The sequence below is a fragment of the Ranitomeya variabilis genome, chromosome 2, assembly GCF_051348905.1.
Source record: "Ranitomeya variabilis isolate aRanVar5 chromosome 2, aRanVar5.hap1, whole genome shotgun sequence".
NCBI lineage: Eukaryota > Metazoa > Chordata > Amphibia > Anura > Dendrobatidae > Ranitomeya > Ranitomeya variabilis.
In genome coordinates, this window is record NC_135233.1 from 181,639,105 (window position 1) to 181,652,773 (window position 13,669).

The 13,669-nt window shown below is 43.0% G+C and overlaps 1 protein-coding gene across 5 annotated transcripts in view; it reads right to left on the reverse strand.

Annotated features, from left to right (window-relative positions):
- The window catches only part of PDCD2 (programmed cell death 2), a 119,677-nt gene that overhangs the window by 21,959 nt on the left and 84,049 nt on the right, over positions 1 to 13,669 (reverse strand). For all 5 annotated transcript variants that reach the window (XM_077283263.1, XM_077283262.1, XM_077283259.1 and 2 more), the window contains one exon: positions 6,143 to 6,264. In XM_077283263.1, coding sequence (XP_077139378.1) covers positions 6,143 to 6,264 — 122 coding nt within the window. The remainder of the gene's footprint in view (positions 1 to 6,142; positions 6,265 to 13,669) is intronic.

Sequence of the window (13,669 nt, forward strand, 5' to 3'; positions counted from 1 at the left end):
AATGTATTTCAAGACATTCGTATATGTAGATCAAACCATTTTTTACATATCTCCACATTATACCTTACTTAATTCTTATTAGGATGTGGATGCTGGTTTGGACAGCAGTATTTTCTTCTGGGAAAAAAAAATTAAGTGTGTGCCCAAGTATTTTTGCGGAGTCAGAAACACGACATATTACAATTACAGCAAAGTGGATGGGATTTATAGAAATCTCATCCCCATTGTGCTTTTTTACACCATGTAAACTAACCTGTGGTTTGTGTTTTAATTCACCAACATGTCAATTTTTCTTGCAGATACTCAGAGTTTTATGTGCAGATTTTCCCCATAGAATTACATTAGGTGCGGAAGATCGGCAGGTAAAAAACGCATATGCAATTTTATTTTTGATGCAGAAACGCACTAAAAAACGCATGTCACATACCAAGAAGGGAGGAAAAACCTGCAGCGTCAAAAACTAATGTAAAAAAATGCAGCATAAAATATGAATAAAGTGAAAAAATGCACTAAAAAAAACAATAAAAAAAATGCAAGTAACTTAATTTACCCAATAGGTGCAGAAAATCTGCATCATCAAAAGCTCATTGTGGGAATGTAGCCTAAAGAGTAGGGTTGAGCGACTTATTTTTATAGGATCGGGTTTCACGAAACCCAACTTTCTCAAAAGTCGGGTCAAGTGAAATCGGCCGATCCTATAAAAAAGTCGGGGTCGGGGTCGGCCGAAACACGAAACCCAATGCAGTGCAATGGGATACTATGGTTCCCAGGGTCTGAAGGAGAGGAAACTCTCCTTCAGGCCCTGGGATCCATATTTAAGTGTAAAATAAAGAATCAAAATAAAAAATATTGCTATACTCACCCTCGGACGAGCCCTGGTAGTAACCGTCAGCCTTCCTTCCTAAGAATGAGCGTGAATGACCTGCGGTGACGTCACGGCTTGTGATTGGTCGCGTGAGCGGTCACATGGGTGGCCGCGACCAATCACAAGCCGTGACGTCATCTAAGGCCCTTCACGCGCTCATTCTTAGGAAGGAAGGCTGCCGGAAAGAAGCCGAGGGTGAGTATATTCCTATTAGGTATATACTCACCCTCGGACGCGCCCTGCTTCTTTCCGGCAGCCTTCCTTCTTAAGAATGAGCGCGTGAAGGGCCTTAGATGACGTCACGGCTTGTGATTGGTCGCGGCCGCCCATGTGACCGCTCACGCGACCAATCACAAGCCGTGACGTAATTCTCAGGTCCTAAATTCCTAGAATGAGGAATTTAGGACCTGAGAATTATGTCACGGCTTGTGATTGGTCGCGTGGCGGTCACATGAGCGGCACGCGACCAATCAGAAGCCGTGACGTCATGGAAGGCCCTAAACGCGCTCATTTTAAGCAAAGAAGGCTGCCGGTTACCAGCGGCGATGTCCAGGGGCCTCCGGAGAGGTGAGTATATCAATATTTTTTATTTTAATTCTTTATTTTACACTTAAATGTGGAATCCGATACCGATTTCCGATATCGCAAACATATCGGAACTCGGTATCGGAATTCCGATACCAGATTCAGAAGATCGCCGACCTCATGGCCGACCCCACACAGGGGTCGGGTCGGGTTTCATGAAACCCGACTTTGCCAAAAGTCGGCGACTTCTGAAAATGGCCGACCCGTTTCGCTCAACCCTACTAAAGAGCAGTGTTGAACAACATCTGCAGAAGGACTAGACACCAAGCAGGGATCAAAGAGGACTTCAGGTTGTTTATGATCTGTTTGCAGAGAAATGATTGTGTCAAGGTAGATCTGTAGACTTTCCATGTTATACAAGTAATAAGCTTAGATGACAATGTCCAGGTAGGAGATAACTGCGATCCCACTGACATGTAGAAGAGCCATGACCATGATTATTGTGAACCCTTGAGGGTTGTGGATAGCCCAAAGAGCAGAGCCATGAACCAAAAGCTAAATTAGTAGACCGCGGATTGGAAAAACATCTGTTGTGCAGAAAAGACGGGGATGTGCAGATAGGCATTCTGAAGGTCTACTGAGGTTAGGAATTCCCCAGGTTTTAGAGGTTGTGATGGAGTGAAGAGAGGCCATGCTAAAGAAACTAAGTTGAACCTGCTTTTTCAGTATTTTCAGGGGCAGGAAAAGCTAGACTAAGCAATTTTTCTTGGCTGTGACAAATCTGTTTCAATAAAACTCCTCCTTACCATAAGCCCACAAGACGTCCGGAATATCTAAGATGGAACAGCTTTCATCAAAGACAATAAAAATCCACTATCTACAGTCAAGCTCTGAGGTACATTCTGTTCAGACAGTAAGGACAGAAAAATACAGCTGCCATCACTGACGAATACATTCCTACAATAACATTACCAACCACTGGTAATAGATGAACAAATCCACAGAGCTACAAGGTTCCCCAAGAAGCAGTCTACTGGGAGGACAATAACAAGGTGCCTCTTGGGGTCACATACAACCCCCACTTGAGCATCCTAAAGAAAATTGGTGCTGATCTCCAACCCATATTCTACAGAGACGACAGACTGAAAGAAATATTTCCAGAATTTTCACTTCTCTCTTACAAACAGCCTCTTAAGGAATCTACTTGTCAGAAGTGTCCTCTCCTCACCATCCGTGACGGAAACATTCCCAACTAAAAAAAAAACCAAAACTTGTACCCGCATATTCTCAACAAATACAGTTTGCAAACCAAACAGAGATCAGGATTATATAAGAGAATACATTTATTTTCATGTACATACTCCAATGTGGTGTACAGGATACAATGTACAAGGTACCCGGGAGATACCATACAAAACTACAAATAAGGATGAATCTTCACAGGCACACAATTAAGAATGAGCTGCTCATGCCTGTGGGAACATTTCTCTGCACCTGGACACTGTATGACTCATTTAAAAGTTTAATTCTAAAAGGTGAAGGATTTGAGAATTCAAACTGATAACAATGTTTAATTCTTTGACAGTAAGACTCAATTTAACATATGGATTTATGACTCACTACATGGACAACTCACCTCCACTAGACAGACTGCAGATAACCAAGGGATCATTCCCACCGCTTCTCCATTTGTAACAAAAACCCCAATTTGATTTTCTTGGAATATCTTTAGGAGGCATCACCCCCTTCCACCTCATGAACAAATGTCCTTTTGTTGAATCTCTTAAATGTTGCGCTCTTGTTTTTTTTAATTCATTTGTAAACCTACCTCAAGAAGGAACCCCTGGGCTATGAAAGCTGGCAAATATATGTTTTCTGGTTAGCTAATAATGGTATCACTCCAATAATATTTTTCCATTTTTGGGCATAAAAATAATTTACATCGATTTTTCTGGCTAACCGGGTATCTCAATATAATTTATTGTACATCATCAATAAAACTCCTCTGAAGCGCTCTCAAGGAAGGACTGGTACCATGGCACCTTACCAAAAAAAGGAAACAAGAAAGCCAGAAAAAAATGGAGTATAAGGAAGATGAAATCTATATAGAGTAATGACTTCTCTGATCCAGGTGTCATCGACTGCAAAGCGCTACGTGTCTCAGAAGAAGAGGAGCTATAGGTGTTTTTTCTAGGCAGTTGGGGGTCACCACTTAAGAAGCGTTGAGAAACTGAATGCATCTTGTGCTTCTACCAGTGGCATCCAAATTTGTCTGGTCCATTTTGGTCCTGAACAGACAGCCCAGAAAGGAAAGACATGCAAGAGTTTTCTTGGATGCGGAGTCCTTGTTTGACCCATATAACTCTGTAGATAGCCAGGTAGATTTGAGGGAAATGGAGCAGATACTATCCTGAGTGAGCAATTCTGACTGAGATCCACTTGTGATGCTCATTTTGGAGTTTTGATGTGGAAGGGGGGGGGGGGTCTATGTCAGAAAGCGGTAGATTCATGGTTGTGGACAACAGAGATACTTATACTGGGGTTTCCACTGAAGGAGAAGCAATCCTGGTGATGACAAGTTCTTCTGGCAAAGTGAATTAAAGCTCCAAGCACCGCCTTCTGTGGAGGCTACTGTACAGATGATATACTCTCTGGCCAATTTCTCGTCAAATTCGAAAAGCACCAGGCAGCTCACCTGACTCTTTTGAAGGAGATTGTATTCCTTGGGGGTAGGGGTGGAAGGTTCTGCTTCCTTAACTTTCAGGAATTGGTTTACAGCCTGAATCAGACTGTGGATTACACCTCTCAGTTTAATTGCAGGTCCAAATCTGAGAAACTGTTCCATTCTTGCACTTGCTGAACCTCGAGAGAGAAAGGGAACAAGACAAACAATACACTCTCGTAGGGAGGTAGAGTGAAAGTGAACTGGAGGATAAACACACTCAAGGCCTCCGACCTCCTGCGAAATCTGCACTGTTGGAACAGACACCATGGTTGGGTCAGCCAACAAAAGAGATACAGCTCATTCAGGTAGGAATGATGAACTTGTCTTGTGAGAGGAGGTGGCTTGCGCAATAGGCACACAAAGGCAGAAAAAGAAAAAAAAAACAGCAGCAGAGAAAGAGAAATAGGTCCCAGAAGGTGTATAGTGCTGCTAGGGGCCACCAGAGTTTGTCCCCATGACACACACAGGTCCTCTGGTCCTGAAGCCCTGGAAAAGGCCTGGCGGTACGGAATAGCAGCATTCTATTTAGTACTGGCAGAAAACGTTAAAACTATCAAGTAGTAATGATGGTGCCCTCTTCCAAGGAGGAGCAAGGAGAAGCTTTCTCCTCTGGCGCAGAAGAAAATGGTGCCATCTAGAGAAAAAAAGGGAGTTGGAGGGACAGGGAAAGAGCATGGTAACAAGACCACGTTTGCCTGATTGGCTAAAAGAACTGAGGCTGTGGCCTTCCAGGAGGCTCAATAGAAATTGCGCAGTAAAATTTTGTCCTTACAGTGGAAGAGTCAGGAGAGCTGCGGGCCATGATAGATGGGAACAAGGTAAGCAGAGTAGCAGCGCCTCGCCGGAGCATGGTGTACATACGAAACTGGTCTGAAGAAGGGATGTCATGGAATCCTTGGATTGGCCTTTGTTCCATGCATTACCCCACACTGTGATTGGAATAAGGGCAATGACCTTGATTGCCAGGGCAGCTGATCACATACTATGTAAGGGTATATGGACCTGCCATCCAAACCAGAAATGATACAATCTCACCATTCAATACTATTCTCTCCTTCTATAGTGAGGTGGCAGTGGCCATTCCACTCTGTTTCCCAATCGAAAGCAGAAGAAAAAAGTTAGACAAAAAAAAACTGTGACTGGAGGTGGCAGACATGGTCTGGATGCCAGATTTGTTCCTACCTATGATTTTTCTAAACTAAAAGTAGCTAGCTTGATGCCAATAGGGGAGTATAGCCTACTGAGGAGAAGCCAACTGTTCAGAGTTTTCCAAGCATCAGCTTCCTGTGGTACCTTAACCCTATGGTTTTTCCTGTGTCCCCAATGATGCACTAAGAAATAATGTTTATATAACCCAAGTTTAATTTTAGTTTATCAACAAAAAAAATGTTAATGTCCATTTTCTGGCACTTGCAAAAGTAGAAGCCCTGTTAAAGAGTATGGTGCACATTAGGAGAAAATGGCACACTGCTTGGAGTAATTAGAGTTTAGTTAAATTAACAGCATTATCTACTCACTCAATTTCAGAGCACTGACATGGCCAATTCATTGAAGGGGTTTGGCCACTTTATCACATGCTGTGAACATTTTGTGGCAATTTGTATTCAAGCTTCTCAAAATGTGCTTGTTCATACAGTTGCTCACAGATTGCACAGTTCTCTTGTCCATAAAATGGCTGCAGTGAAGGAGCATGTGATCAGACAAGTCAATCATCCCCCTCCAAAAGAAAAGCAGATGTCCAACTTGGTGTTTTTTGGTGGATATGAAACATAGGCAATCTGTGAGGAAGTCTGCTACAGCAAGTGCAGGAGAAGAACCTGTAACATTAATGTTCCCAACACAGCTGTAAAAAATAAGCTAAAGTGGCCAACCCCTTTAAACAATACATTTAACATTTTTAACTAGTTTAAAAAGGAATGATTTGCCAAAGCCGAATAGCTGGTGAATTGCCTGCCAATTTGTAAATTACCAAATTAACAAAAAACTAAATTACTAATGTTATTTAATGGCCGTTCACATCATAATACCTGCTCAGGTTCAATTGAAATCCGCTTCTTGAACTTTCTAAATGCCTTGTCTTCCTCACTTTCATGCTTTGCCATGGCCAACAACTCATCTTCATTTAATTTCAAATCATCCATAGAGGACTCTATGAAAAGTGATGTGAGATACAATTAATGAATATTAATGAATAGTGTAACGAAACTGGTCTTCACCAAGGAGAAAGATTCTATTGAGGAATAGTGTCCTCTTTAACAACATTTAGGTTTTCTTGCATAACATTGTTAGCATTGTAGAGCATTGAAAATAAACTCCCTTATTCACCTGCAGAAATAGGTTAATCTGAAGGTACATAGCACTTAAATCCTGTATAGCCAGCTTACAGGAAACATAGCTACAGAAAAAAAACCAACATGTTTTATTCTCCCTGCAGCCGCTCGCTTCCAGTGATCTGGGTGTTACAGGGAGCTATCATACTGTCATCGCTCACTGCACAATGCGTGCTCTGTAAATCACTTCCTGACACATTGATTGACAACTACAAACACAACCTCAAACCTTATGCAGAGGCTCGACGATAAATTGCAATGAGATATTATATAGTAAAAAATTTAATTTTTATTTTAAACATTAAAAAGTATGTAGCTCAAGCTCAGGAACATACAAAGAGTGCAGGACCATTGGGACATAAATAATACTCTGCACAGGAAACCTTGCACTGCCAAACAATAAATATAAATGAAAAAGCACTGAACATGCAAAAACAATATGAAAAAAATTTTAATTAATGATTTACAAATAAAGTGCATAGTGCATATTGCAAATATTAGAATTAGTCATAAATTGTGCATGGGCTTTTAGCCTAAATGTAATGATTGCTACTAGCAAATTAACCTGAAGCTCATGTGAAACTCATGGGAGATGCATAACGTGAAACGACGCTGTTGGGGTGAGAGCGCGAGGCAGCAGGGACTCTTTTGCACTCAGCGCTTTATAGGTATTACACTCTTTCTAATACCATGAGCTTCACATAGTATGAGTTTCACATGAGCTTCAGGTTAATTTGCTAGTAGCACTCATTACATTTAGGCTAAAAGCCCATGCATAATTTATGACTATATAATATATACAAACACATATACACACATCTCTAGCAACAATTGAGAGACCACTGCAAAATTTTGCAGTTTGCCTGATTTTTCTCTTTATAGGTATATTTTTGATTAAAATGTAAATTGTTCTTTTAGTCTATGAACTACTGACAACATGTCTACGAAGTTCCAAGCAATAAACTTTGCATTTATTTTCTGAAAATGAGAAAAGGTCAAAATAACAAAAAAAATGCATTGCTTGCAGACCTCAAATAATGAAAAAAAAAACACAAGTTCATAGAAACAATAATACTAATGTTTTAACTCAGGAAGAGTTCAGGAATCAATATTTTGTGGAATAACCACGATTTTTAAATCACAGCTTTCATGCGCCTTGGCATGCTTTCCACCATTCTTTCACACTGCTTTTGGGTGACCTTATGACACTCCTGGTACAAAAATGTAAGCAGTTCTTTGTTTGATGGCTTGCGACTATCCATCTTCCTCTTGATTACATTCCAGAGGTTTTCAATGGGGTTAAGGTCTGGAGATAGGGCTGGCCATGACAGGGATTTTATGTGGTGGTCCTTCATCCACACCTTGCTGTGTGGCATGGCGCATTGTCCTGCTGGAAAACCCAGTTGGGGAACATTGCCTGAGCAGAAGGAATCGACTGTTTTTCCAGGATAACCTTGTATGTGGCTTGATTCATACGCCGTCACAAAGATTAACCTGCCCATTTCCAGCTTTGCTGAAGCATCCCCGTATCATCACCGATCCTCCACCAAATATCACATTGGATGCAAGACACTATATTATACGCCTCTCCAGGTCTGCATGTAACCATTACACGACCAGGTATTGGGAAAAACTGAATTTTAGACTCAGAAGATTACCTCACTCCAGTCCTTTATGGTCCAATCCTTATGGTCTTTGGCAAACTTCAGCCTGGCTCTCCTTTGCTTCTCATTGATGGAAGGCTTTTTTCTAGCTTTACCTGACTTGAGTCCTGCCTCAAGGAGCCTGTTACGAACTGTTCTTACCGTGCACTTCACCCCAGCTGCCATTTGCCTTTCCTTTTATAGGTCACTTGATGTCATACTGCGGTTGCTGAGTGACATTCGAATAAGATGACGGTCATCCCGGTCAGTGGGGATTCGTTTTCGCCCTATGCCAGTCTGCAGCTTTGTTATCCCCAATGTCTGCTGCTTGACATTGTTGTAATGGACTGCCGTCTTAGACATTTTAAGGGTGGAGGCAACATGATACTCACTATGTCACTCTGCTTGTAAAGCCAGAATTGAGCCCTTCTTTTCCTCACTCAAGACTTTTCTTTTCAACTTGTTTGGCATGGTTCAATGTTATTTTTTTATTCCTATTATTTTTGGGATATTACTAGCACTTGTTTTGCCATGCAGCTTTTCCTATTGCAAGATGATTGTGAACACCACAGCAGTGATTTTTATACTTGCCTTCTTTAAATAAGATTTGGTTTAGGTAGTTACCTAATCAGAAGCACATTAAGTAGAATGCGGTGTACTCTGGCTGGAATTCGACTGACACTGGAATAGAATGGCTGTCAGACATGTAGAGAAACTGATCTTTGACTATATATTATAATAAAATATGTATATGTATATATATATATATATATATATATATATATATATATATATATATATATATATACACACACACACACACACAATATATATATACACATACACACACATACACACACACACACGTACATACATATACATATATATACACATACACACATACAGATGCTTTTCACAAAATTAGAATATCATCAAAACTTAATTTATTTCAGTTCTTCAATACAAAAAGTGAAACTCATATTATATAGACTCATTACATAGTGATCAACAGAGTAAATTAGATTACCAGCTTGAAAAATTATTTTAAAATCCAAAATGTTGGCCAAAGAAATATATGTTCAGTAAATGCACTCAATACTTGGTCAGGGCTCCTTTTGCAACAACTGCTGCATCAACACGGCATGGCACGAAGGTTATCAGCCTGTGGCACTGCTGAGGTGCTATGGAAGCCCAGATTGCTTTAATAGCAGCCTTCAGCTCATCTGCATTGTTGGGTCTGGTGTCTCATTTTCATCTCAACAATACCCCATTCTCTATGGAGTTACGGTCAGGCGAGTTTGTTGACCAATGAAGCACAGTGACACTGTTGTTTTTAAACCAGGTTTTGGTACTTTTGGCAGTGTGGACAGGCGCCAAATCCTGCTGGAGAATGAAATTGCAATCTCCAAAAAAGCTCGTCAGCAGAGTGAAGCATGAAGTGCTCTAAAATTTCCTGGTAGACTGCTGCGCTGACTTTGGTCTTGATAAAACACAGTGTACCTACACCAGCAAATTACATGGCTCTCCAAACCATCACTGATTGTGGAAACTTCACACTACACCTCAAGCAGCTTGGATTGTGTGCCCCTCCAATCTTCCTCAAGACTCTGGGACCTTGATTTCCAAATGAAATGCAAAATGCTTAGTTACTTACCGGTAATGGTGTTTTTTGGAGCCCATGACAGCACGAGAGAGGGTATCTGCTCTTCAGGGACACGAAACCTACAGACATAGAAGGGAGGCACCTCTCTCCCGCATCAGTTGGATTACAGAGCATGAGAGGACCTCCCAGGTTAGTAGCAATATATATACGCATTATTTCGTACATAAAACTTTCTACACATGATTATGCTAAGGCTAAGAAGTGATCACCCACACGTGAAGGAAGGCAATATAAGGGTGCTGTCATGTGCCACGAAAAACACCGTTACCGATAAGTAACTAAGCATTTATTAAGTCTCCCATGACAGCACCACGAGAGAATTACAGAGGTAAGGAAATTAGGGAGGGACCACAGCCTGAAGAACCCTTCTCCCAAATGTGAGATCAGTGGAGACACCCATATCAAGTCTATAATGTTTACAGATATAGGATAGGATATAAGGAGCCTATAAAAACAGGGTGGCACATGTTAAGGAGCTGAAACTCCTAAACCCTTCATCCAATTTTAGTGGATACCCTCAAATGAAAGCTGAAAGTCTGAACTTCAACTGCATCTGAATTGTATTGTTTAAAATTCATTGTGGTAATTTCTATAACCAAAATTAGAAAAATGTTGTCTCTGTCCAAATATATATGTACCTAACTGTATCTCCCCGCCAGCAGTGTAGCCACAATGCCCTTTGGACTGCATTAGAAAGGGCCGCGGCTCTTGCGGCTAATCTGAGTCTGCTGATGCATGAGATAGAAAAGCTGCAGCTCCTTGCATCATGGGAAGATAAGTCAGGATGCTTTCTATGGATGCTTTGTCCTTCAATTGTGACTAACTGGTCCAGCCAGCCCATGAATGACCTGGATGTACAGGTGGTTGCCACTGCCGGCCTAAGGGACCCTGGCAACATCTCCCAGGAGCCCTTGAGAAAAGTATCTGCCTTCTTATCTAGTGGGTCTTTTAGAGTTCCCATAATGTCAGGACTCTGAACATTTTGATTACCTTTTGTGCATTACTGCCCTTTTCCAAAATGGCGTCTTTGGTCTCATGTGCACTGTGTCTTCCTGCTATATAACTCCACCCCAGCCTTTAGTCTGTGCTAGAGTATTCTGCCTTGCATCCAGCTCCTGACAACTTCCTGGCTTTGCACCTGCACCTGTGAACCTGTGTGGAGATCCTGCTACTCAGCTCTGAGTTTCTGCTGCATACATCGGTTTCCAGTAATCCTCCATCTGGCTGCTTGTGTTTGTTTCCATCTGCATTTGCTGGACATGTAAGCTGTTGCTGCTCTGCTTAAACCTGAGACAATTAACCAGGCCTCCCTGGTTGTGCTAAGATATTATTTGAACTGCCTTATAAGCATATCTATCTGTGTTTGGACTAAGACAAGGACTTATTCGTGTCAAGTATCCTCAAGAATAATTGTGCTTCATAGACTTTCTGCATGATTGCATTTTCCTCTGAAGTTTCCTATAGACTGCTGAGCTGCATTTGATATTTGCACCAAGTGTTGTGGACTTGAGTTTCTCTCTGCACCTGTTTGAATCACCGTGTGATAATATAGACTTTACCACTTATAAAACGATGTCCTGTAGTTGTCTTGTTCCATGCAAAGAGTCTCCTGAGTTATCCCTTATAATCTTTACACATGTCCTCAAATGGCAGTGAGGCTTTCCTAGATGCCTTAGCGACCACCGAATCCAGCATCAGGCTTTATCCCACGAGGACGAGGTAGACTCCTCGAACAGGTACCCTCTTTTGAAGGTCGGAGATAGGGAGCCTTTTTTTCTGGTTTCTTCCATTCTCATAAAATAGGATAGCGGATTTTAGCGTTCAGCGGGAAGGCTCTCAGATTCAGACCCCCTAACATCACATCCTGCATAGATCTTTCAAGCTGGGGCTAAAGAATCCCCATGGTATTATTACCTGCCTTTAATAGCTTATTCACCTGGTCAACCGGGAAGCAGTCATGGCTTGACCGGGCGTCCGAATATGATGAAGTCGAAGCAGACGAGGCCGAGACAATCTCCCCTTAAACACTAACAGAGATCAGGGATCTGCGTTTCCTTATTTTCTCCTTACGGACACACTCCTGGGAAAGGGATCTCACCGATTCCCTAACCTCTTCCCTAACGATCTCCCTCAGGCTAGACGCAAAGTCTGGTGTCTAATCCGCTACTGCCTGCTGAATGAATGGCTGGCACAGTCTCTTCCCATAGGAATTCGGTAGCAAGGCACTGCAAATTTTGCACTCTATGTTTGGCCTTAGATGTACACGTCTGTTGTGAACTCTGTTTTCAGGCTCCCTCGTGGTCACTGGTGGTATGGTGTGACTTTTGCTTTGGGCTCCCCCTGGTGGCTTTGTTTGTTATCCTGCTGGTCTCTGGCTATCAGCTGGTTCGTTATCCTCTGGGAGGTTCCTATTTAGCTCTGTTTTACTTCCACTTGTTGCCGGCTGTCGATGTAATCAGTGCTACTCAGATTCCTTCTGACTACCTTGCTCCCAGTCCATCCAGGACAAGCTAAGTTTTGTTTGCTCATTTTTTGATCAGCAGTGTTTATCATGTTGTCTTGTCCAGCTTGCTAAAATGTGATTCCCTCGCTTGCTGGATGCTCTAGTGGACTGAGTTTCTCCCCACACACCATTAGTTGGTGCGTGGGTTCTTGAAATCTCAGGATGGATATTTTGTAAGGGTGTTTTATTGATCGCATAGACCCCTGCTCTATTTTCTGCTTTCTAGTACTAGTGGGCCTCTTTTGCTGAATCTGATTTCATCCCTACGTATGTGCCTTCTTCTTACTTCACCGTTAATATTTGTTGGGGGCTTCTATTTCTTTGGGGATTATTTCTCTGGAGGCAAGCGAGGTCTCTCTCTTTAGGGGTAGCTAGTTCCTCAGGCTGGCTCGAGACGTCTAGGAAATTTTTAGGCACGTTCACCGGCTACCTCTAGTTGTGTTGCATAGGTTCAGATTTGCGATCAGTCCAGTTACCATCTCCCTAGAGCTTGTCCTTAGTTTATTCACTTGCTGGTCTATTCGTGATCCTCAGCCACTAAGGATCATAACACACGTCTTCCCAAGCAGAAATCAGGGAGAGATAAGGGGAAGACTACATTACCAAGCAAACTTTCACGAAGATCACTTACCAGTGAAGCTTAACTTAATGGTACCGGAATGCGCGAGGGACATCTTTCAGCCGAAGGATCCTCCTTTGGGGCTGGAGATTCATCCAGTCTGCTGGAACTCCTCTGACTGGATTTCCTTTCACCCATATGATCACCACCTGCGTGCTGCTCGGCCGTCCCTGGGTCACTCTCAAGTGGGGCTCCTCAGTGAGCTGCTGTCGTACAGGTGAATGCTGCACCTGTTCCTACTGCTCTGGCGACTCCATGATTCCTAGCCGGATTATGGGTCAGGAAGCACCTGGTTTCATCCTGGCCTGCCTTAAATATTCTAGGCCATTCACCCAAACCGGTACCCTGGAACTACTGGGTCAGCAGGTCTTCCACATGGCCTGCCAGGTGCTTCTTTCCCCCGAGACTGCCGGCTGCGCCCCTGCGACTGTGCCCTCAGCATTCCCATGTCCGGTGACACCCCCAATCCGGCCAATGAAACTTATCCACATGACCCAGACCAGCGCTGCCTGCAACCCCAGACGCGCCAGCCCACAGCCCCAGGAACCACGCCCTCCATTACTTACAGCGCGGCAGACCACCGCATCCCCGGCGTCACAGAAAGCGTGCCCCGAACGCATCGCATGGGAGGCGCCCCGGACGCATCACCGAGGACCTGCCCCAGCCTCATCTCAAGGAACGTACCCCAGCCGCGTTGCCAGACCGTGCCCCTGCCATGTCACAAAAGTGAACCGGCTGCCACTACCAGGCCCGCCAGGGGTATCACCGCCGTGCGCCAGAACCACGGCACCAAAGC